General features: G+C 42.9%; 3 protein-coding genes and 2 non-coding genes across 7 annotated transcripts in view; 1 reads left to right on the forward strand and 4 right to left on the reverse strand.

The window, feature by feature from the left end:
* Positions 1 to 211: 211 nt before the first annotated feature.
* acat2 (acetyl-CoA acetyltransferase 2) lies at positions 212 to 4,635 on the forward strand. Its single transcript, XM_034075837.2, has 9 exons — positions 212 to 350; positions 1,203 to 1,337; positions 1,562 to 1,743; positions 2,285 to 2,402; positions 2,484 to 2,627; positions 2,713 to 2,832; positions 2,923 to 3,077; positions 3,176 to 3,286; positions 3,848 to 4,635. The coding sequence occupies exons 1-9, from the start codon at positions 302 to 304 to the stop codon at positions 4,016 to 4,018; spliced, it is 1,185 nt and encodes a 394-aa protein (XP_033931728.1). The 5' UTR covers positions 212 to 301; the 3' UTR covers positions 4,019 to 4,635.
* On the reverse strand, positions 4,632 to 10,272 carry tcp1 (t-complex 1). Its single transcript, XM_034075836.2, has 12 exons — positions 10,153 to 10,272; positions 9,566 to 9,651; positions 8,978 to 9,106; positions 8,367 to 8,464; positions 8,128 to 8,238; positions 7,816 to 7,997; positions 7,394 to 7,520; positions 6,974 to 7,149; positions 6,346 to 6,469; positions 5,886 to 6,078; positions 5,612 to 5,775; positions 4,632 to 5,099 (listed from the first exon to the last, which is right to left on the reverse strand). The coding sequence occupies exons 1-12, from the start codon at positions 10,223 to 10,225 to the stop codon at positions 4,889 to 4,891; spliced, it is 1,674 nt and encodes a 557-aa protein (XP_033931727.1). The 5' UTR covers positions 10,226 to 10,272; the 3' UTR covers positions 4,632 to 4,888.
* Positions 6,704 to 6,844, reverse strand: LOC117440411 (small nucleolar RNA SNORA29). The gene has a single exon (XR_004551270.1). It is a non-coding gene; the product is annotated as a small nucleolar RNA SNORA29 (small nucleolar RNA).
* LOC117440412 (small nucleolar RNA SNORA29) lies at positions 9,772 to 9,909 on the reverse strand. Its single transcript, XR_004551271.1, has one exon. It is a non-coding gene; the product is annotated as a small nucleolar RNA SNORA29 (small nucleolar RNA).
* Positions 10,273 to 12,046: 1,774 nt separating the features above from the next.
* LOC117439739 (pleckstrin homology domain-containing family G member 1) overlaps positions 12,047 to 24,492 on the reverse strand; it is a 63,988-nt gene continuing 51,542 nt past the window's right edge. For all 3 annotated transcript variants that reach the window (XM_034075772.1, XM_034075774.2, XM_034075773.2), the window contains exons 5-17: positions 22,722 to 22,768; positions 20,853 to 21,003; positions 20,359 to 20,490; positions 19,404 to 19,586; positions 19,211 to 19,306; positions 18,787 to 18,873; positions 18,318 to 18,351; positions 18,113 to 18,205; positions 17,960 to 18,021; positions 17,688 to 17,873; positions 17,473 to 17,592; positions 15,367 to 17,242; positions 12,047 to 14,918 (exon numbers count right to left, since the gene is read on the reverse strand). In XM_034075772.1, coding sequence (XP_033931663.1) covers positions 13,975 to 14,918; positions 15,367 to 17,242; positions 17,473 to 17,592; positions 17,688 to 17,873; positions 17,960 to 18,021; positions 18,113 to 18,205; positions 18,318 to 18,351; positions 18,787 to 18,873; positions 19,211 to 19,306; positions 19,404 to 19,586; positions 20,359 to 20,490; positions 20,853 to 21,003; positions 22,722 to 22,768 — 4,011 coding nt within the window. In that variant the 3' untranslated portion in view covers positions 12,047 to 13,974. The remainder of the gene's footprint in view (positions 14,919 to 15,366; positions 17,243 to 17,472; positions 17,593 to 17,687; positions 17,874 to 17,959; positions 18,022 to 18,112; positions 18,206 to 18,317; positions 18,352 to 18,786; positions 18,874 to 19,210; positions 19,307 to 19,403; positions 19,587 to 20,358; positions 20,491 to 20,852; positions 21,004 to 22,721; positions 22,769 to 24,492) is intronic.

A 24,492-nucleotide genomic window follows, 5' to 3' on the forward strand; every position in this document is an offset into this window, starting at 1 on the left:
ATGTTTTTCACCTTTCTCAATTAAATGTTACAAATTATACCAATAAAGCATTACGGTAGCACAATGAGGCTAAAAAAGGTTGACCTTTAGAGATAAGTAGAAAAATACATTATAGTAGGAGTATTGATTGAATGTGGGTCTGATTATGTCCTCCTCCCACACACGTGGTGGCGTTGTTTCTTTTCACCTCCATTTACACTTCCTACTCGGTGCAGCTCTGACAGACGGGCATTGTCAACAGAGCCCTGCACAGAGTAGACATTCAGGAATAACCACTCCAGCCAAGCAGCCGTCTATCAAAATGAACACCGAGTCTGTTGTCATCGTGTCTGCTGCAAGGACGCCCATTGGTGAGGTTTAATATCCCTTTAACTGCCATACAAATTCATTTTAAACACTTTTCTAACATTGCTACTTTGCTGTTGCTACATTCTGACTCGTTGCGATGGTCGAATAAGGTTTTTGGATTTATTTTGAATGAATCATGTTTTTCTACATTTACGTGTCACCATGACCTTCTTTAAAGCGTATATATTAGCGTAGTTTAATTAGGTAAAGTGGTTGATGTCGTTCAATAAAACACGCCGAGTCTTTGCGAAGCTGTGATTGGTTGGCTCATGTGTCCGGAGTGTTCTATGGCCTCTGATTGGTTGCTGGTCATAGTCCCACAGAGCACGAGCGCTCTCTCATTGGTTATCACTGCAATATGTCCACCGTGTCAGGTCAAGCTGGGCGTGTTCTCCTCCCCAAGATGTGAAACATTTAATTTGACAGCAAGGCCACTGTGTACTCAGAAAAGTCAACAAATTGATAGTATGATATCCCATAAAGAATCTGCCTCTAAGATATGCATGAGTAAAGTTTATGTTATTATGTAATGCACTATATAGCATTACAGGCACATTTGTTGGTCAGAGTTCAAAAGTTGTTAGAAAAAGATTAAAAGGTGAACATGTTGGTCTTGACCTTTTTTAAATTATGTTTCTGCTGCCACCAAAGCTTAAAATAATTCACATAATAAATGTTTTTAGACATTTTGGAATTGTAATAATTGTACCTCGTACACAGTTGGATTTTGGACCACATTTAATATTGTGGACACCTGTTTATCTACTTTTCTTTATTTAGCGAAGTTGAATAGATGTAAGGTATCTCCCTGATTATGTGCTCATTGTTCAATATTTGTCCCTCTTTTTAAAAAGGGTCCTTGAACGGTGCTCTGTCTACTGTGAAGCTGCCTGAGCTGTGTTCCCTGGTGATCAAGGACGTTCTGAAGCGGGCCGAGGTGAAGCCAGAGGAGGTCTCTGAAGTTATCATGGGACACGTTCTAACAGCAGGTGAAAGCTCAGGAAATCACTGTGATAAAGAGTGCCATAGGTTGCCGTATCTCATATAATGTGTGGTGTGCTAACAATGATTGGGTAACTGATTGATCCCCTATCTGTCTTGTGAAAAAACGTTGTTAATGGAGTATCCAGCAAGAGTCACATTGATGTTCACCTCTATTGTGTTGTATCCCTTTCTGCCTTATTAATAGACCGTGTGTGTTTCTGTCCGTCAGGTCAGGGGCAGAACCCGGCGCGGCAGGCCAGTGTAGCGGCAGGCATCCCGTACCCCGTCCCGGCCTGGAGCTGTCAGATGGTGTGTGGCTCTGGGCTGAAGGCTGTGTGTCTGGGAGCTCAGTCCATCCTGACCGGAGAGTCCACTGTGGTGGTGGCAGGGGGCATGGAGAGCATGAGCCAGGTAGGGTATGGGACAAGAAGCATCAGAGAGGAATAGGAAACTTTATTTGACCAGATGGAAATGAATAATGTGTGTGGGTCTCTTCTTTAAGAGCCTACTTACATGTATATTACTTGATTAAAGGGGACCTATCATGCAAAATGCACGTCTTTTATACATAAATATGTGTGTGTCAGGGAACTCACAAAGTGTCAGAAAACAAGACCCTCTCTCTTTTCCTCCGTACCCAAATCTCTAAAAAAGGGGTTACAATGGAGCTGCCACATGTTTTTATATATCTGAGACCCATAATATATGCCTAAAATTGCCTAATAGGAGACCTTTAAGCCAATTGGGGTATTTTTTACTTGCTTTGTCTGTGTGTAAAACATTTAATATTTGGAACTATAGGTCTTGAAGTAAACTGAAAAATTGCTTTGTAGGCACTTTTCAAATTATGGTGTAAAATATTTTCAAATTTCGGTATCTAAATGTTTTCTTGTATGTACATTTGGTCAGGATGTTAAGATGTTATAACCGTTGTTTTCTGGTTCCACCAAAGGCTCCTCACACTCTGAGAATGAGAGAAGGGGTGAAGATGGGCGATGCCTCCCTGCAGGACTCCATGGTGGCCGACGGCCTGACAGACGCCTTCCATGGCTACCACATGGGCCTCACAGGTGAGCATGGCTGAACATATACATTGTGTCACATCCTTATGTATATTTTCTGTTGTGATAAATTAAAATACTTTTTATCAGCGGAGAATGTGGCAGAGCAGTGGAAAGTCAGTCGAGAGGAGCAGGACCAGTTTGCTGTCCGGTCCCAGAACAAGACAGAGGCTGCGCAGAAAGCAGGACACTTCGATCAAGAGATTGTTCCAGTGACAGTGTCGTCCAGAAAAGGTGAGGAGCTGCTCTGTGATTTATGATCAGGAAATGTTCTCTTCTCTCTTTTACATGCACTGTAACATTTGTCTGTCATCTTCAGGCCCGGTGGAGGTGAAGGTGGATGAGTTTCCTCGCCACGGCAGCAGCACAGAGAGCATGGCTAAACTCAGACCCTGCTTCATTAAGGGCAGCGGCACCGTCACCGCTGGCAACTCCTCAGGTTGATGCTCCTTTCTTTTTTGAGACGATGTCATTGAGGTTTATCTCGTTAGAAGTTATGTAATCTAAATGCATGTTTTTCCTACTGTAGGTATTAATGATGGAGCAGCAGCAACCGTCCTAATGAGCCAATCAGAGGCTGCGAAACGTGGCCTTAAACCGATGGCCAGAATTGTAACGTGGGCTCAAGCTGGCCTTGACCCATCTATCATGGGAACGGGACCAATACCAGCCATCAGGAAGGCCGTGAGTAATCAAAAGCAACGAAATGTAACCATATCTGAAAAAATAAATCTTCTTTGGTTTTATTTCATTATTATTCTGTCGTTCTTGTCCTCTGGTAGGTTGAGAAAGCAGGCTGGCAGCTGGACCAGGTCGACTTGTTTGAGATCAATGAAGCCTTTTCTGCCCAGTCTGTTGCTGTGGTGAAAGAGCTTGGACTAAATGCAGACAAGGTAATGTTTCAGCCCAGCCTCACTGACAATACATCTTGTATTTTTGTCTGTCCATTAACCCACTTTCAATATGAATATCTTTTCATACTTAGGGTATCCTAGACCTAAAATATCAATACAATCATACTAGTGCAACCTCATGCTTACTCTAGTAAAACAATTACTCTTTAAGAGGAACATTACATTACAATCTTTTAGAAACTGTCTGTCAGCTTTAGGTGATGTTTTCAGTAGGGTTGCTCAATTAATCATTTTAATCGCAATTACGATTTTGGCTTGCAACGATTACGAAAACGTAATCGAAATAAAACGATTTTTTTTTTTAAAAAGTTGAATTATACTTAAAGTTCAGGGTAATCAACTGTTAAAAACATACTGTTCAAATGTCTTTTCAATAAATGGATAATCGTTTTTAATAATCGTGATTATGATTTGCCATAATCGAGCGCCCTAGTTTTTAGGCATTTCTCCTTTTTATACAGTTCACCACTTTATAGAAAAGCGTACATTTCCCTCTAGAATGGAACAGCATGGTAACCTGTGCTTTTCGCCTCTCCTCAGGTGAATGTGAGTGGGGGGGCCATCTCTCTGGGCCATCCCATTGGCATGTCTGGCTGCAGGGTGCTGGTCACCTTGCTGCACGCCCTTCAGAGGACTGGAGGCAGTAAGGGCGTGGCGTCGCTCTGCATCGGAGGAGGGATGGGCATCGCCATGTGCGTGGAGAGGGTTTGAGACGGAAACTTAATGCTGCCTCACAGATTGCACTCAATCTTAAATGATAAAGGGATAGTTGTTGTTTACACTGCAAGGAGTTTAGGCGGTTGAATCTTATCCAATATTAGCATGCCAGTCTCACTGTGAACATCAAACCCCTCCCTCAGGTTATAGCTGTGTAACATGCGACTTAAGGATTTAATACTAGATAATGTAATTGTAGTGTGTATCGACTATTAGACGACATATGCACCATACTGCAGTTAGTAGCTCTTAATAAATCAAAGTATTGGATGTCTTCTCCAAGATGACCTGCACTCCTGACAAGTGAAACAAACTGCAAATGCAAGGCTTTAATGCTTAATGTGTGCCCGGTACAGACAGGCTACCTTTTCTGTAGTTTTTTTACTTTGTGTAATTTAATGATTTCGTACTTAGTTTGCTGTACAAAGACATTCCACTTTCTCTAATCAATGTAGCAGACATGAGCCTTGAAATGCAAGTGCCATAAGGATAAGGTTACATACGCTAACCTTCTCTAACAGAGTACTTCCTGTACACAGCATGACGCAAATGTTTCCTGCAGCTCTTTTGCATATCAATAAAGAATCATCAGCCATCGAGTCAAAAACGTCTTCGAAACTCGTTTATGAAAGCTTGCACAATAACCACATCAATGAAAATCGGAATTAACTAATCAAGTCATGTACATGTACATTGGAGCTTTATTAAGTGTCCAAACAAAATATCACTTACAGTTCCTCTGGAGGCGAGGGAGTGAATGAACAGTAAACAGGCAAAGTGCACGGCCTATACTAGAGCATCAGCCATGAAGAGCTCCTTACGTATAAATACAGATGATGAACCCATCAGGACCAATCACAGCCTTTAACCCAGAGATCCAGACTGCACTGCATCCTGGTACGATGGCCCGCCCTCCTTCTGCTCTGGGAACAGTTTGATGAGGTCGTCGATACGAAGGATGGTGATCGCAGCCTCCGTGGCGAACTTGAGGCTCTTTGTCTTCACCATGGTGGGCTCGTACACGCCCGCCTGACGGTTGTCTCTAGGTTTGCCGTTGAGCAGGTCAAGACCAATCCTACCAGACAGAGAGAGTGGTCAAATACTGAATCTTCGACAGAACAGTTCCCAAAGCACTTTCCCTGAGCAGAATAGGAATTATGGCAATAGCTTATTTTACTCAACCAAAAAAAAAGATTTTAATATGATAGAACAAATCTGAAGCAAGATAAAAAATGCATCTGATCATTCCAGAGTGAACACCTAAACCTATCGTGCCACTTAACGTAAACTAGGGCTGCTCAATTAATCGTATTTTAAATCGCAATTACGATTATGAAAACATCTAAATAAAACGTTTTTTTTTAAAAAAATTGGTTTTTCAGTTGAATTATACTTAAAGTTCAGGGTAATCAACTGTTAAAAACATACTGTTCACATTTTTTCACAAGTAAATGGATAATCGTTTTTAATAATCGTGATATCAATTATTGACCCAAATCATCGAGATTATGATTTGCCATAATCGAGCAGCCCTAACGTAAACATATGACAGTGTTGTGACTGGTGCAGCAGTCAGGAGAGACTCACCATTTGAGGTTCTTGCGTTCAGGATTAACCTGAGCCTCATTGTGGAAGGCCCGAAGCTTTGCCACCAGATCTGTGGAGTCCTGAGCTGCGTTGACAGCCAGCGTCTTCGGGATGACGAGGAGAGAACGAGCAAACTCGGCAATAGCCAGCTGCTCCCGGGAACCCTAAAACAATGAATCATAGACGAGTAAATTCTCTGTATCGGGAAACCTGGGTAAAACACGACTCCAGATTCGCTACAGCTCAGATAGAAAGGTTTTCAGAGTGTGCTCACCATGCTTGTGGCATAATTCTCCAGGTAGATGGACAGAGCTGCCTCCACAGCGCCGCCTCCTGGCACCACAGACTTTGACTCCAGCACCCTCTTGACCACACAGAGAGCGTCATGCAGAGAGCGCTCCATCTCGTCACACATGAAGTCGTTGGCCCCGCGCAGAATGATGGATGCTGATGTGCGTGCTTTGGTACTGAGGAGATTCAAGGGAGGAGAAGTTAGAACCAATACAGCTTATTTATGTCAGACTGTTAGAACAGTATATGCAGGCAGACCTATGAGGGTTTTCTGGCCTCTACAGATCATACAAACTCTTTTTCAGAGTTAATCAAAACACGTTGCCAGAACTATAGACGATGCACTGAAATGTTCTGATCCTACAGTTGGTGCAGACATCCACGAAGTACCAACAATCTGATTTGCATTAGAAAACATTGATTTATATAGTTGCAGTTCTTACTTCTTGACCATGATGAGCTCGTCGTCACAGATGCGATCTTGCACAACCTCCTCAGCCTGGCCGAGCATAGTCGGCTCGAATGTCTCCTCTCCCTCCAGATTGGTCAAAGAAGGGCAGACGGTGGCTGAAATAGGACATATACAACCAGCGTCACCATGATTCAGTACTTTCAAACCACTAAATATAAGGGTTTGACTTTAAAACAAAAGTGTACACAGATGTTTAGACAAGCTGCAGCAAGAGGTACCTTAAATTCCACAAGATGTATACATAAGCACAAACTGACCAAGTCTTCTGATTCAAACTTAGAATACTTTGTTACAACTTTAATAAAATGTTTAAAAAAGATATCATGCATTTCATTTTGTACCATCATTTCATTAGAGGTGGCAGAAATGTGGCTGCTCAACCTCTTCAGACTTTGACGGAGTGTTTCTCTCTCCTGTTAGCATAGCCATACATCTGTATTAAAAGGCAGATCTGGTACTATAACAGGATTTTTTCCAACAGACTGGGGAAGTGCAGTTAGTAGTTAGCAGTATACGTATTCTATACAATCCACTTGTTTATGAACAGATGTTAAGAGCAGGAACACACAGACACCATCTTCAGTGAACTTCCACCCTACCTCCTGTTGACTTGGCAATGCGCTTGAGGTCCTTCTTGAGAACCCTCCTCACTGCCATGGCTCCGACATCCACAAAGTACTTCAGACACATGTCATCAATGCCACCGGTGGTCAGGATAACGTTTGCGCCTGAGGCCAGAATCTTTTGGATCCTCTCCTTGGTGATATCAGACTCCCTGTAGCAAGGAAATCAAAAGTTAATTTAGTTTCTCCAGTTTTATTTGGATGCAATATAAATGCAATACAAAAATTCTCCAGCCCACAATACTGGTACATCAGCTCAGAGAAACTGCTGCTTCATATCGGGGCCATTATATATTCTCCCCCGCGTATCACTGTGTAAACTATTGATTCACCATCACAGCAAATTGAAATGGGAATATTCTTAAGGATGAGTGCAGGGAGAAGAACCGTGTGTACCTTTGTCTGATCTGGTCCAGCTTCTCTGGGTCGCTGATCAGGACTTGGACTCCCATCTTCATCTTGGTCTTCTGCAGACTGAAGTCCAGGCAGGCAATCTTGGCGTTGAGGATACGCTTCACCATCACTTGAGAAAACAGAATGGCATGTTTAACATTGCTACTCCACATTACGAAGACAAACAAATGAAAAGACATTTGTTGTTATTACATTGTCTGGCTAAAAGGCTGTGACGCTGTTACTGAACGTTGTCTAAATAGCTTTCTAGAAAGTTTTATGTCTCCCACACAAATCACTGCTTACACCATGAGATGAGGTATGCAGCACATTTAAATTGGAGTTTAATCAGCTGTAGTTGTAATGTATGATGCATTACACAATGTTGTTCATTTTCATTTTGGAATATCGTGAAACAAACTTACTTTGTGACCCAACAGTGCAGTTCACTGCGTATCCATTAACCAAGAAGCTCTCCTTCTGGCTGCGGCCGTGAGCTTTCAGCACATTCACAGAGTTGATGGGATATTTGGCCACCCCCTTGACGTCCACAAACTTCACAGCAAGAGCAGCATCCACCACCATGTTAGCAAAGAAATCTGCATCACTGAGGGTTCCAGGTTAAGGCAGATAAGGGGTTTCATTGCATTAACAATAAGTCTGCAAAGTCCTGGCATACAAAGGCCAGCGATTAAGTGGGTTTGATCCACACGTGCACCGTGTAGGAAAAAGGATACCTTCCAATGATTTTGGAGGACATGGAGGTCTTGGCTGCATTGATTAAGCACTCTCTGCCCAGTTCCTCTGTTCCAATAGTGAGATTCTCATTAATGTAGCGAACTGCTTCCCTGGAAGATAAAAAGAAACGTTTGCATCAATAAACATCTCATTAGATCTGAAGCACCCAGGGATAGTCAGCGTCAGTGTAGAAAAACTTCTGAACAGTAAAGAGCAGTCCTCCATGTTAGCATCTTACTTGCAAGCCAGACGATATCCACTGATGACTGACGTGGGGTGAATCCTCTGCTTCACCAGCTCATCTGCACTTTTGAGCAATTCTGCAGCAAGAATTACCTGAAAGAATGTCACATTGAATAGATAAGTAAATTGCAAACTGAGAATAGCCTTGTTACACTTTCAGCAAAAGAGTATATGAGAAAGTACAAGTTTCATTTTGTACCGTCGTTTCATTAGAGGTGGCAGAAATATGGCTGCTCAACCTCTTCAGACTGTGACGGAGTGTTTCTCTGTCCTATTAGCATAGCCATACATCCATATTGAAAGGTAGATGTAGGTACTATAACAGGACTGTCATTGCAACCAATTTGTTCATTATTAAATAGTTTATAGAGCACAAAAGTGATAAAACAGCCCACTAATCTTTAAAAACATCGTAATAAAAATGCTTTTTTATAGAGAACGGGGATATTAACATGCATTCCCTTCATCTCATTTGTATTCACTAAAATGTAGACAAAAAAATGCATTTTATATTTCTTCATCCTAGTATCCAACACACACATTGTCTCTTTACCAGTAGACTCCTAAATGTGCCACCCTATTGGAGCAGCTGAGGACCACACTCACCACAGACGTGGTCCCGTCCCCGACCTCCTTATCCTGCAGGTCAGCCAGCTCACACAGGACCTTGGCCGCTGGGTGCTCCACCTCCAGCAGCTTCAGGATGGTCGCTCCATCGTTGGTGATAGTCACGTCCTGTCAATCAATAAAATAAGACAGATGAGCAAGGCATATCATTTAGTAAAAATCAGATAATAGGAAATAGATGATAACAGGGGCGTCACTTTGTTAGAAAAAGTGTGGGGGAGACTTTTTTCATATTAAAAAAACAAACACTACTGCTTTCCCCTACAAACAATAGATACGCTTAAAATACTTTTATGAAAGTTAGTGCAGTAATAGCTATGCTAAGCTGCTGCATGGCGGGTTCAACAATTGCCTCATTATTCTCGATAGAATTACAATTAATATTATTAACCGGGTCGCAGGTCCAAATTACACCACTTATGTTACCGAAGTGTGAACTATTTTCGAGATTGAACATGTTCTCTTGTACAAATAATCTCAAAGATTACAATCCTTTGTGCACTTTTTATTTTGCAAATTATCCTAATGCAAATTACGCCTGTGGATATTAATGATTGAGACACATACCCCAATTTCGTCCACCAACATCTTGTCCAGGCCAACAGGTCCCAGGGAGCTCTTGACGATGTTAGCGATGGCTGATGCGGCCATGACTGCAGACAAAAAGAAAGCTGCTCTTAGCAAAAATCCCTAAATAACATTTTCTTCCCATTTAAAAGTCAGCCGATTAATCATTTACTATATCTGCTTAAACGTATATTCATTTATCTGTGACTGATATATCCTGTCAAACTATTTGATGGGGTGCACAGTTAGCTAGCCACACCTTCAGACCATGACAGTGTTTTTCTATCCCATTAGCATAGCCGTCCATTCATGGTGATGCGAGTGGAAGGTACTGAAATGGGATTACAACATTATACTCTGTTTGCGTAAATAGCACAGCGTGTAAAATTGCATGAATGTTCTGTGCTATTCAGATTTTCACAGAAGAGGAAGCAGAGGCTTATAGTGACAAAAGTTAGCTAGCATTAGCATTAGCCACGTGTGGTGCACGCAGTAAATTCAATCTGTTCTCCCGTCTACCATTCGTAATGCACTTTAAATATATGAAGCTTCTTTAAAACACCAAGTATAAGAGCAACATTACTCACCATTTTGAGTACGAACAGACTCGCCAGTTGTCCTCTGGCCGAGCACGTTCAACGGACCATCTAAGAGGGACATTTTGGACAACCACACAACTGAGAAGAAAGGGAGAACCGCAGTGCACTATGGGTAACCCGGTATTAAGGAGAAGATTCGAGAAGAAAATGTCCACTAAAAAAAGTAATTGCGGAACTAAAGCTTTTTAATTATGTTAAAGATATCAACTTTGGAATTGTAATGAAGTTCCACGTTAACCAGTTCCATTATTAAATTAGAAAAGTACACTTTGTCCCGTTATTTCTTATAAACTATATTACCCAGCATGCATCTGATGTTCTTCCTGTTTTAATCTATTGTTTTAATATTAGTAATGGTGGTGACCTCTGCTGGTTAGTCTGGTTATCACTTAAATTACAAAATGCATGTCGCACCTGATGTGAAGCTAAACGTATAGAGCAGGGGTGTCAAACTCAAATACACAGTGGGCCAACATTAAAAAAAAATGGGTACTAGTCGAGGGCCAGACTGGTTCTGTGTATTGCAAAACGTATTGAAATGAACTCATTGCACATATTAAACCTGGAACTAACAAAGCTTAAATTATTGCCTATAAAAACAACATTAAATAATCATTTGCATTCATTTCTTATGACTCTATCTGCAGATTTTCTGGAGTCATTTCTTATGATTACATTTTTCTACAGGCCAACAACAGCTTCAAAAAAACGATTTCCCTCAAAGAAAAAACCAAACATTCCCTGTTGCAAAAAAGTGCAGAAGGAAACATCCATTAAACTCAGTGTGCTAGTTGAAGCCAGATACTTGGCATCTCATCTTGGGTGCATGTTCATCAATGTTTGGGGTCAGGCTCTGAGCGGAGGAAATCCTCAGGATTGAGTGAAGGTGTGCGTGCAATATACCGGCGGGCCAGATCTAATAGTAATTAAAAATGATCCTGCGGGCCGAAATTAAATCCACCACGGGCCTGATTTGGCCCCTGGGCCTTGAGTTTGACACATGTGGTGTAGAGGGTTTCCCCCTTTTTTTACATTACATTATATAGATGTGTTTCTGTTCCTTTATTCATTTTTTTCTTTTCTTTTTTCTTGAATTTCGCCATCATACTCTTAGTTTTGTTTTGGAGGAATTGTATTATGTTTAATATTCATCACCTGATAAATTGGCAAAACTATTTATTGTCAAACTTTGCTAGAAGAAATTGCAGTGCAAAAATGTCAATTATATGTTTGGGACAATGTAGAAACTCTGTCACCATTAAATTGTATGTCAACCTCTGTGTTGCTCTGAGAAGTTTATTTTGTATCCTTCAAATGTCTGCAGGAAATCTCTTGGTCAGAATATGAAGAACATATTTAAATTGTAAATTTAATTAAATGTTCTCAATTTTAGTTATTGATTTTGGGCTCAAAAATATATTACTGGTTGGGCTTCAGGCCTACTTTTCATCATTGAGCATTTTGTCTTTTGTAGAGTAATTCTAGATGTTGACACAATTCCCCTATTTCTTTACATGGGCCTAGCTACCATAATGTAATAACCAATTGATTACCAAGCATGATGTTTCAACACCAAGGTAGGCTGGTATATGCATGATATATTTGTTATATAACCTGATATACCTTTTATATTATAAAACTAAAGGCACTACATGCTACTAAATCAATGGGGAAGTAATTACTTTTATCCCCAAGCCAAGGCTAATCCTTACAAAATGTATGTCATCTCAATTGTTGTCATATTTCTGCTGCTCTCCTTGTATTTGTTCTTATTGTGTTCTTGAAGGAATAAGCAAGGAATACTGTTGAAAATAACCTCAGATTTAAAATATGCTGTCATACCATTCATGTTTATTCAGTGATAACCACACAAACACAGAGATTAGTTTAATTTGAATTTATTACCTCCAATACATTGTTGAGCAATGACGACTAGGCAGTTAAAAAAATACAGTACACTTAACTTAAACATTAAAGCATTATAAAGCATACCTAATGTATACAAGAATAACTTTCCTAAAATGTACATCTTTACAAAGTGTTTACAAATAAAATGTAAAAAAAGACCGAAAGTGCAAAAAAGACTCAATGAAGACAGACAATCCCCACCCGTGAAACAGAGGACATAAATGTACAATGAAAAAAGAACATACTTCATATTCCTAACTTGCTTATGATACATATTTCCTGGTTTAAACAGTAGGCCATGATATTGTGCTTTTCAATTTTTCACGTGTTTGGATTTGGAACTTGTGTTAAGCAGTGCGTGAAAGGAACTTCTAAACAAATATTCACAGTATTTAATTCCAATTTAGTTTGCGCCCCTAAAATCAGAATAAAACCTCTTTTAATAAATAATGTATTTTATAACTTGTCTGTGGCTTAAGGTCAACGTGAAACAGACCAATAACCAGGGATGCTTGCAAACAGTAGGACAACTTTGGTGATTTTTATTAAGACTGTGTGATAAATACTGGGTGTGCTTTGAGGGAAGAGAAACAATTGTGTTGTATGAACCTTATTAAAGTGACTGACAACTATCCGACTGTGAATTTCTTTCTGTGAAGTGATATCAGTAGTGTGACAGAGTGTTCCATAATATAAACAAAGTAGACAGACTATCCATGTGAGAGGGAAAACAAATACACCAAATAATACAGTACTGTAGTCTTTCAACCAACTCCCCTAATGCTCTCCTTCGTGGTCCCTCTTAAAGGTTAAAATGAATATGATAAGAAACATCCACTTGTTGAGATGCACATTTCACTGTATACATGATGGATGCCCCCAGACTTTGACATGAAAAACCATCTCTGATTTACTCAGATTCAAAATAAATATGAAGCCCTATGGTTTCTTAATTGTCTAAAATATCAGCATCTTCTCTCGATTTTTAAAGCGTGTTTTACCCTATTGATGACAAAGGTTGCAGATAGAGTGAAACACAATAACCTCAAATAGACTCAAAGGTCTAAATGTACTTATACTTAACTTATTGGATCTTAGTCAACATGTTTTCTTTACAGCGGCATCATTACTTATTACAATTATTGCTAAAAAGCTGTTAAAAGTGTCAATCTAGCCTCAAGATGCAAATTTGAAAAAAGTTGCATGTTCAGATCTGTTTAATAGTGTAAGCACAATTAAAAACACTCACACTCCTTAATAGGAGATTAACTAGTGCTGAACATGCTGTAAGATAAGCTTTGTGGCAAATAAAAAGAGCTTGAAACGTCAGTTGTGTGGTGAATCATCAGATATTTCATGCTTTTACTACTGTTTGAGACATTGGGCACGGACAAGATTTCTTAAAATCAGTAACAGGTATCCTGAACTTTTACTGTAACTGTACAACAGTTTAATGGCATCAAGTCCTCCAGCAGAACCAATTCATATGACTCCAATTACATCTACAAGGCTCACATGTAAAGCGATAAAATTGTTAAAATTCCTCTGAATATTAAAACCCGTTCAGTCACACTGAATGCCTTTACGAGACAATCTTTGCTTTCACCGATTACTTTTCACCACCAGATCTGTTTGAAGCCTACACAATAAGACTGTTTGGAAGTGCTAAGGCGGCACACACTGAGGCTATTAATATTAATTATTTATTTTTACATTAAAGCCCTGTCACAGAGAGTTGCAAATATCGCTGCAATCAAAGAAATTGCTTCTGCTCCATGCTGAGAGATGTGTCATTGTTTGTGGACTATAATGTTGAAATCTGGATGGCAAAGCAGCAGTGTCCCTTTTGTTGCTATATGCTGTATGTTTATTTATATTTGGCTTTGTATTTGTCATAAAGACTCAGGCGAAGCTACTGGAGCTCAGACAATGAAACTTCTCCCTCAGAGATTGGACGATTTTGGGTTGGCTCTGCTGCGGCTCGCTCCACAGGTACTTCTCCAGCTGCTCACGGTCCAGAGCCCTCTGCTGATCGCAGGAGTGCAGCGGGCTGCACGGGAGACTCTGGGAGTGGACCAGACCCCGGTTCTGGTTGTGAAGGACTGCCGAGCAGCCGTTTTGCCGCGCCAACCTGTCCTGCTCCTGCTCGCTCTCGTCCTCCGAGCGGATCTCTACGTAGTCGTCATCGTCTTCCTCATCGTCCTTAAAGTTAGCCATGTAGTTCTGAGTGGCATTGAGGATGCTCAGTGCAGAAGCCCGGTTCAGGACGACCACCTGTTGACCGTCGTGTAAAGTCATGTCTGACTGTCCGTGGGTCGAGCGCTCTGGGAGACTACTCTGCCGACCGGTGTGACCCAGACTGGGGCCGCGGAGTCTGTCCGAGGGGCCGTTACATTTGAGTTCAGTCTTCTCCTGGCTGCCCAGAGAGCCGAGTGACTGACAGTGACTCGACGGGGAAGACTCTGACGAGGGTGAAGAAGGAGCGTTGAAGGAAGGATGTCTTTTAATGGAACTGTACACGTGCTCCTCCTGTTCGCTCGGTGGAGACATGCAGGAGCTCCATCTCTGGGATGGTGGTGTGGTAGGAGAGGTCTTTAGGGAAGGGATAGAGCAGGCAGAGGTGAGTCTGCGCTGAAGGGAAGAGGACGCCCGACCATCGTTTAAGTCACTGGACGAGGAGACGAAGCTGGCCAGCTCTCCATTGCTGTAAGTGGAGTCGAGCCAGTCCTCCTCCAGGGAGGTCTCAGGCATGGAGGGAGACGACGGCAGCCCCGGGTGGGAGTGATGCGAGGGGTCTTTGAACATTACCTGGTCGTAAAGCTGAGAGTACTCTGCTATCTTTGCACCTGAAGGGGAAACACAGAGGATGCAAAGAAGGTGTGAGTAGGTTTTTTTATGATGTAAATATAACGAGCACAAGGCTAAAAAGAACAAAGACTTTATAGCCTATATTTTTAATATTGCCTTGAATTATAGTTGTAGTGTGTATATTTGTGTTTATCAGGATACATGGGTGCAGGTTCTTTGGTCTGTTGAATGTGAGATTTTGGAATTGTGTGAGTTGATTGGGTTTTTTTCTTGGTATGTTTTTGATAATTAAAAAATATTTCAAATGACTTGCAAAAGAGGGATCCCAATTAGTTACTGTATATTAAATTGGGTTTTTAGATTTAAAACGTTTTCAAAAAAGGTAACTCTCTGTGGCAAAACGGTCAAGTTTAGCCAGATCAGTGCATTCTAAGTTTTGACAAGTAACAAAAACCTTTCTCCAAGAGTTCAATGATTTTGTGTTACCTATGGCAGAGCCCCCTTGCTTCTTTTCTTCCAAGATGGCTGCCAGGTCTTTCTGCTTCTTCTCAGCTCTGCTCCGCCCACAGGCGTCTCCAGGGTCCATGCTCCTCATGCGCAGCAGCTGGTTGGCTTTCTTGATTTTCTGACTGTACTGCCGTGCCATCAGGAACACTCGGTTCTTGGATTTCTCCATCTCCAGGTCCACAGACTCCCCCAGCAGGAGGGAGGAGGAGGCCAGAGGGGAGGCCAGAGGGGAGGCCAGAGGGGAGGCCAGGCCTGCCAGCTCCCCTGGAAACAAACTATGGAGGTCCTTGAGGGGAATATCCCTCTGAAGGATGTTTCTTGGAGGAAGCTCCACCAGGTCGTCGTCCTCCATGCGGAAGCTGCCACTACTGAGGCGAGCCAGTCTGTTCCTGATGCTCTTCACCGTGCCTGCGAGGGGCTCGGGGGTGATGGGCGGGGGAGGAAGGGGGCGTGAGCTCAAAGACGGGCTGTAGCTTTCTTCTGCAGCAAGGCATTCACTTTGCAGGTCAGGGAGGTTGATGACTGGGATTGTGAATGACTGCGTGGAGGTAACAGGTGGGGGTTTAGGCTGGTGTGTTGGGGGACTCTTGGTGGGATTGCTGGCTGCTTGGGGACTAATTACAAGAGGAATCTTTGTGGGGCTGTTTTTGACCGATGGTGCTTTCTTAGGCGACTCACGGGCACTAACAGGGAAGGCAGCAGGAAGTCTATCGGCTTTCTTCTCATTGATCTTGATGTAGTTTTCCAGATCGTTCCAGATCTCGTCGACTTGCTCCGACATCTTGTCCCCTTTCTGCGGGCGCTGCGAGAAAGTCTCAGAGGCAGACGAGGAGGAATAGTCTGGCTCAGAGGAACATGGGACAGGGTGCAAGGCTTCATCTTCTCCAAAGTGGAGGCTCTCCTCGGACACAAACCCTCCAAGGCTTCGAGTCAGATCTGGTTCTAAGGCCAGCAGACTGTCTCTCTCCTGTTGTAGTTTGTTCCCTTCATTCACCCCTTGAAACTCTGTCGTAGGGGGATCCCTGAAGCAGATGGTGTCATAGATGTTTTCTTCTACTATCTTCAGCTCACATGACCCGAATGGCCTCCCCTCCTGTATGGGTGACGGTTTTCTCTCAGAAGGAATGTCTTGTTGGATCACAGGCTCTGGGACCACAGGAGTCTCTGGAGCAGTCGGTACCTTTGCTGCCTGGTCCTGGGAACCCTGTGCATCTGAGGGGGTTTCTTTCCGTGACTGGCTCTCCTCGGGGTCTCTTCTAACAAGGCCCATGCTCTTCAGATCCTCGTAGCTGATGTTGTCATACACATTTTCTACATCGTCTAACGTCAGCTGCTCGGCTGATGATGACCCAGATATGTCATTGCTGGAGGATTCAGTGTGGATCACCTCCAGGTTGCTGTTACCGGCCTGGTCGTCATCAGGACTCTGGAGCCCCTCTGAAGCCTTCTCCCCCGCGCTGCTCGCCCTCCGCAGGACCCTGCTACCATCAGAGGGGGGGTCAACATGCACAGTGGGCACCTGTTCCACGTGCCAGCTGCAGGGCCGAGCCGTCCTGGGCGACGAGGGGGCTTCTGACCTCTCCGAGTGCACCTCTGGTTCTGGTGCGCTCTGCTCCGTCGGGACAAACATCTGGTAGATGTCCTCGTCCTCGTCTTCCGGCTGCATGGTTCGCTGGCGGGTTGGGAACATGGCCCTGCGAGCACGGTGGTCTGCCCAGATGTTCCTCACAGATTGGTCGCTTTCTGTGACTACTACAGCTGGGACGGGGGTGTCTGGAGGCTCCTCCATCACGGCAGGGGTCCTGAGAAGCGGAGGGTGGTGACTTGCTTCCCTCACTAGGGATTCTCTGGCTCTCTGTGGGGAAGGAGAGCAGAAGCTGTTGTTATAAACGTAGTTAAGATCTAAAAATATCTAAATAGAAGTAGATAACATGTTTAGATTATATTTGAGAGGCAGACATCTCTACAGCTGATATCTCCAACACTTAGCAACTCACACCAAGACAATCTAGATGGATAAATAGCAGCTAAGAATTTCGGACTTGGGCGTACTGTCCCTTTAAATTGGTTACATTTGATTTATACCTGTAGGTCTGAAGTGCTCATGTTGAAGGTTTTCCACTGTTCTATACTGTCGACAGACGCCTGAGGGTTCAGTCTCTTCCTACTGCTTTTACCAGGCACTCGCAGACGCTTTCCTCCCCCCTAATGGAGCAGATATTTAACATTAACAACATGTTGGAAGAGCGAGACATGAAAGTGGAATAGTACGAGTGATTGTTGGGCAGCTTGGAACTCACCAGGCCACTGTCATCTTCATCATCAGCATCTTGTTGATGAGGCTCCTCTTCTCTGTCACTGTGGTCGTAGTGATCGCCGGGGTCCAGAGACTCCTGTGATTGGTTGATGAGGCTGCGGCTTCGACCAATGGTGCCCAAAGCCAGCTGGGACATTGGCGAGAGCAGAGTGGCGCCCAGACTTATCCGCTGAAGAGAGGATTTTTAAAATGATGATAAAAAAAACAGCGTGCTTATCAACCTACAACTTTTCATCATCTCTGGCTATCACTCACCTTTTCTCCGTCTGTGTTGGCAGCATTCTGCTTGGCATTTTTCAACAATTTGGATAGAGGTTCTGGGAAATCAAACAAATCATTGATTACATTTTTGAGTTCAGCCTCGCAAGGTCTACTTTTAAGATACAGTACTTCTCTTTAATTTATTACCTTTCCTGCGTCCTCTACGAGGGGTTGGACCCTCCTTGGTATGAGGGGAATCCTTCTTACCTCCATCGGGGCTGAAATGAAACCCAGGATGATCTGGAGAAATTAAAGAAAAGATGATTATTAAATAGAATGCATTGGATATGGCTAATACATGATAATTTTTATGTATTCTACATTCCTTATACATATATGAATTGGCACTTACGCATTGCATCCATCTCCAAAATTGCTTGCTTAGCCTAGAAATCAAGTGAGAACATATGAGGGTGAGTTCCACAGGTTATTGATAAACAGTAGCTCTGACACTAGGTGGCGCCACATAACAGTCCTCTCTTAATTATCCGCATGTTTGACACTTAACAAGCAGCCCCTTTATGTAATCAGCGACCTTTCACAGCGACCTTCACCCTTGGAGAGGAATCCTCAGTTTCCACTTGCACATGGCCAAATCAGAATTAGACACAGAAAAGGGATTGTGGTTGAATTTAAATAAATGAGAGGAAAAATCGGAGCACATAAAAAAAGTAAAGGGAGGAGATAAATCCGGGGGAAAGGCAGATGGAGATGAGGGAGAAAGGAAGAGGGAGCGACATTTCCCGAACATCCCACTCGAAATCTGTGTTTACGCCACAGTGAACAGAGAGGGAGCTGTCAGGAGGACGAGCCGCTCTTACCTTGGCAGGGATTTTGGCCGGATGGTTTTCAAGTATAAGTCTCTTGAGGTGTAAGATCCACAGGCGCTTGTCTTGCTGTGATTTGGCCTGAGGGTAGAGTGGAAAACATCAGAGAGAAGATTACATCAGACACAAAGCAGCAGGGAGGGTCGGGATAAACCCTTAAACATTTTTGAAACACGGCTTTCCAAATGTCACACTGATTATCTTTTATTTTTTCAGTGCTTATGCAACACACAGTGGTTAGGGGAACAACAATGGCCACCATTAGCCTCTTCAACGTGTCTGAGCAGCTCAGTGAGGTGGGCCCGGACACTTGCAAATGATCTTCACACTTTCTGATTGCACGCTTGCTCAAACGTGTAATTACATTCACTTTGACTTCATGTTATGATGCAGGCTCTATTGTGCAATGTTTCTGTACCTGGACCGTGTGCTGGAGTTTGGGGTTCTTGTAGTGAAACACACTGAAACTCAGCGGTTCTTTAGGGATAACTTCCACCAGCATCAGGTTACAGCACTGCAGAAAACACAGGTAGGTAGGACATTGTGTTAGAAATGCTGTTGCTGAACAGAGACGTTATTATTGTGTTGTGTCTCTTCTGGATGTGACTGACCAGTATGTGAGCCTTGTACGTGTACGTTTCTTCTCGTTTCTTGGTAATGAGCAGAAGCTTGTCAAACAGGAAGAGGGTTCTCTCGTTTTTAGCTCGCTGTAGACGAAACGTTCCTTCGAGGACCAACTCTCCGTAGCCAATCAGATCAGGGCCTTTCCAGTTGGTCAGCAGGCTCTGGATTTCCTGCAGAATGCATAGAAATACAGAGGGTTAGGGGAGGGAAACCATAACGAATCGTGCAGAAAAAACAACGACACATTAAAAAAGCTAAATTGGAAACATGGCATATAATTGGGAAAAAACACAAACAAATATTGTTCATAAACACAACATGTTAACAGATTCAAGTTTAAGCAAATAAATAGTAAAGCAACCAATGATTGAAAAGAACATTATAAAAAGGCGGGGTTTCATGTATAGTGTGAAGGAGGAGGATAAAGGATGTCTTTTGTGCGACTGAATGGAGGGCGAACCTGACTATAGCAAACAGGAAAGAAGAGGAAAAAAGGAGAGATAATAAGAGAGCAAAACAACAGAACTGAAGAATTCTATAGAGCCAATCCTTTCTCCGATGCTTCCCCACACATTCCTGCATTCATCTGGCCCTTCTGGCTCCCAGCTGATAAAAGAAACAAGCTTCCCTTTTATGTGCCCTCCTTATGCAAGGCCATCATTAGTCCAGTGGAAAACTCAGTCACTTGCATAAGACGTGGGGAGGATCAGAGCGCTGGCTGAATCAAAGCTAGACTTCACATAACTGTTCTGCAGAACAATAAAAGAATTGGCTCCTTGAGAAGCCTCTCTGTGTCTGTTTTAGTTATAGGAATAATGAAAAGCGTGGAAAGTGTGGAGAACACATCTTGGAGGAGATCACACACTCCACATATGATGGATTCAGCAGAGTGCTTGAAGATTTGTTTTGCTTCTTTCTCATTGTATAATTGTGTCGTCTTACCTGCAACCTAACAGCATGCTCGTGTTTCCTCTTCATGTCGTTGATGTGCCAGGCCACTCTCTGCATGGTGTCTATGGCTTCCTGCACCACCTCGTACGTCTCCGTGTCCTTCTCCATGTGGTTGGCTATCTCCTGCAAACACACAACGCTAAGAGTCAGCACACGCACATACCGTATGCACATGCACAGGGATGCACTCACACAGGCTCCCGTGTGTGTGTTTCTGCACATAAACACACACTCATGCTTGCACTCTAATGCATGCACAGGAACATACATACTGAGCAGCATATGTCGGAAACATTTGGCTTCTCCAGTGGAGATTGTCATTGGAGCCGTGTCAGAAAGGCTGTTATTCAGCCCATTTGTATTGGTATAACACAGAACATTAGTGTGTCCTGGAATGACTTGTGTGAGCCTGGGCTTGCATTTCTGTGGGTAGCGAGTAATTGTTTTTGTGTAAGTGTGTTTTGGAGCGGGGCAGACAGACGTACGTGTAGCAGGAGGTGGTACTTGAGGATCCTCTGCACTGGCTTGAGCAGGTAGGAGCCCAGAGGCAAGGAGTGCCGCAGAGATTCCTGGCGCTCACGGAAGAACTTGGCCAACGCCTTGTTCCTCATGCACTCTGTTAGCACAGCCACCGACCTGCGGAGGCAAAACACAGCGAAAAAGATTTCAGAGATGTGCAGGATCCTCTTTTGCAGGTCACCATTGAAAAAGAGGTCTTTTGATCTCAAGGGGCTTTCACCTGGTTACAAAAAGGCTACAAACAGTAAACCCTAGTTGGACTGTGATGACAAGATAGAGGTGTAATGTATATCATGACAGCCAATATAATAAAGATTTTAGTATTTTATCATATTTATATAACAAGGGAGTTAATCATAATACAGATCTATATCGCAAATTGCATTTAGTTCCTTAATAGTTTTCCCATGCAGCCTTTATTGCTTTTTGGTACATATATACCTAACAGCACCATAAACAGAAGCACTGTTAAACCTTATTAGACCTGAATGTACCGCTTACTGGAGCTGTGTGTTGTTTGACCTCCCAGGAAAGAAGAAGCTTTTTTATAAGTAATGAAGTGGAAAACGATGGAAAACAGCTGTGGACTAACCAAAACGTTCTTTCTGTCTTGTGTGTGTGTTTATGTGTGCGTGTGTGTCCGAGCGTGCATGCAAGTGCATGTCGAAATTCCAGTAAAGCTCCACACAGGCCTCACATTGTCCTGGAGGAAACCCGACCTAGGAGCGCAGTACGACCATGATACATCTGCATCCTCTGTGTGTGTGTGTGTGTGTGTGTGTGTGTGTGTGTGTGTGTGTGTGTGTGTATGTGTGTGTGCTTGAGTGTCTTCCATGTGTGTGCACGTCTGTCGTGTGTGACCTTGGTTGGGGTCACCAGCTGTGGTGTGGATGTGGGAGACGGTCTATCTCATACAGCTGACAAAAGCCCCTTCACACACGGTGTCACACACACACACACACGGTGTCACACACACACACACACACACACACACACACACACACACACACACACACACACACACACACACACACACACACACACACACACACACACACACACACACACACACACACACACACACACACACACACACACACACACACACACACACACACACACACACACACACACACACACACACACACACACACACACACACACACACACCACACACACACACACACACACACACACACACACACACACACACACACACACACACACACACACACACACACACACACACACACACAATTAGTCATAATTAGCTGGTAAATAGTTTCTTCCCCCACGTGCACTTGTGATGAAACACTTAAAGAAAAAAGGTAGCCAAAGGGGAAAGGTGTGTTTGGTAGGTGCAGTGTATATTGTCGTAAGGAATAGCCTCATGTTTCAAATACAGTGACACAATAAACGTCTCCCATAGGAACAGACTCACACCAAGCTTACTAAAACATTAACGGCGTTAGGTATGATAAGGTGACAACTATAATACCCCATCTGTCAGTGTGGGAGCTGTAACTCTGTCAATAGGCAGCAAATAAAAGAATAAAGGGAAAAAAAGGGGAGGGAGGGAGGGAGAAACAGAGCCTGAGGCACAACTGAAGGTAGACACTTTGACTCCTGCTGAGCTGACGTCTATGGAGTGTGTCAGTTTGTCAGGGAGGGGATAAAGGTAACGCATTGATCGACACACACAATGGAGCTACGTGAGACGCTGGGAAGACAGTGTGCGGAGGTGAGATTAAGATAGGATGACATCAAGAATGTTTGTACAGTAGGACGGTTGATAAGCAGACACTGAGAAGCAAACCGGTTTAGTGCTGTCTTACCGTGGGTAGTTGGTGCAGTACTGAGTGTAAATGTGGAACTCTTCACTCTGTAAAACACAACAAGCACACATTAGATGGTGCCGTTAAATGACAGGAAAAAACGAAACAGTCAAGAGAAGAATCGATGATGTCATGTAATGTTAAAGAGTATTCACAAGCTCAAAGTCAAATAGCTAATGTTCACCATGTTCATAAAAATGCATTTCTGACAGCATTTTCTGGTGATTTATTTTTCTTTTTCGGACAGAACAACTACAGCAAAACAACTTGTTAAAGAACCATGAAGTATGTCTGCAAATTCTAGCTAGTTTCTTGTTCAACCACAAACTAAGAAATCGTTTACTTCATCATGAGAGGTACGGCACCTCAACTCTCGAACAAACTGTAAAATGAGCCCGGTTTTGTAAATCAGTATCCTCTTCGAATTCACTTCCTGGTTAAGTATTTATATCCTGAAGCCTCATCACAATTTGTTGGTAGATGTGTATTTATGCGTGTATGCAGGTACATGTTTTTTTGGTGTACATTAATGTATGTGCTTTAACACCTTGTTTTGATAAGTGCTATATGAGTTGTTTGTTTTCCTACATTTTGAACAACCATTCATTTCCATCATGTCAGCAGTCTAAAAGCTGATTAAGCGTTTCCAAACTCCGCTAATAAATCTTCATGGCTAAATGTTTTGCAAAAAATGAATGCCTGGAGCAAATGCATTTGGTCTGAATTTCTAAAAAACACGGCAGCACAGATTGCAAATGATTAGTTGTAATATAAGGTTTATGTACGTAGTGATGGGCTACAACACTGGTACCGAATGATGTTTTTCTCAGGTAATGTGTACTGTCCCGTTTGCCTCACTGTTTGTGATGTTTCTGCAGTGATCCGGTGCAGATTTGATGACTGGCCTGGTTATTTCATGTTTACATCCCTACACACTCTCAGCCCTCAGACAAGGCCTCTTCTCTCCTCCGTTCACTGCTACTAATTGAAAGTCAACCCTGTAGCTTATGATTAGCCTGCGTCCTGGCCTTTGAGTCTCTGTTGATCCAAACGGCAGTGAGCGCTCAGATAATATATCCCCTCATACTGCATCGCCGGCCCTATAATTGAGACTCTTCCCACCTTGCATGCATCCCTGAACATCAAAGACATCAGAGACGGGATGACTTATCAAAGCTAGAATTAACCTCTCTCTGCTGCTCCCAGGAACTCTGCTTCATATCGTTCAGTCTTTCACCTGATTTCCATGTTATCTCTTCATTGATGTTTTACGGATATTCTTCAGTGTTTCATAATCTTACATTCCTTCTTGTTTCTTTACGCTTTTTCTGTCAATCTTCCCCCTCTCATTTCGTTATGCTGGAGTCCTGGAGATGAACCCTCTTTCTGTTGCATAACGTGACAGTCTAATTGAAAACTATTTGTGTCCATAAACACTGGGGGGGGGGGGGTCGCAGGATGTGGACAGCCACCAGGAAGCAGCATCATAAACACAAACGGTTGTTCTGGTTCATTGTGTCCAAACACACACAGGAATGTGGACATTTACACATATTTCCTAAAATGCGATTCATAGTTACTTACAGTGTGCATTGACAGGGTGTGATTGGATGTTATGTTCCTTGCTTGGGATACATATACATTCCTATTCAAGCTACCTACACAGAGACAAACAGTGCATCCCACCTAAATAAACTGAGAATAGGAACACACACACGATTTGTTAGCCTGAGGTGCTCCGTGGGAAACTTCCTAAATTGAAGAGCAGAGC

Source organism: Pseudochaenichthys georgianus, chromosome 24 (genome assembly GCF_902827115.2).
Source record: "Pseudochaenichthys georgianus chromosome 24, fPseGeo1.2, whole genome shotgun sequence".
NCBI lineage: Eukaryota > Metazoa > Chordata > Actinopteri > Perciformes > Channichthyidae > Pseudochaenichthys > Pseudochaenichthys georgianus.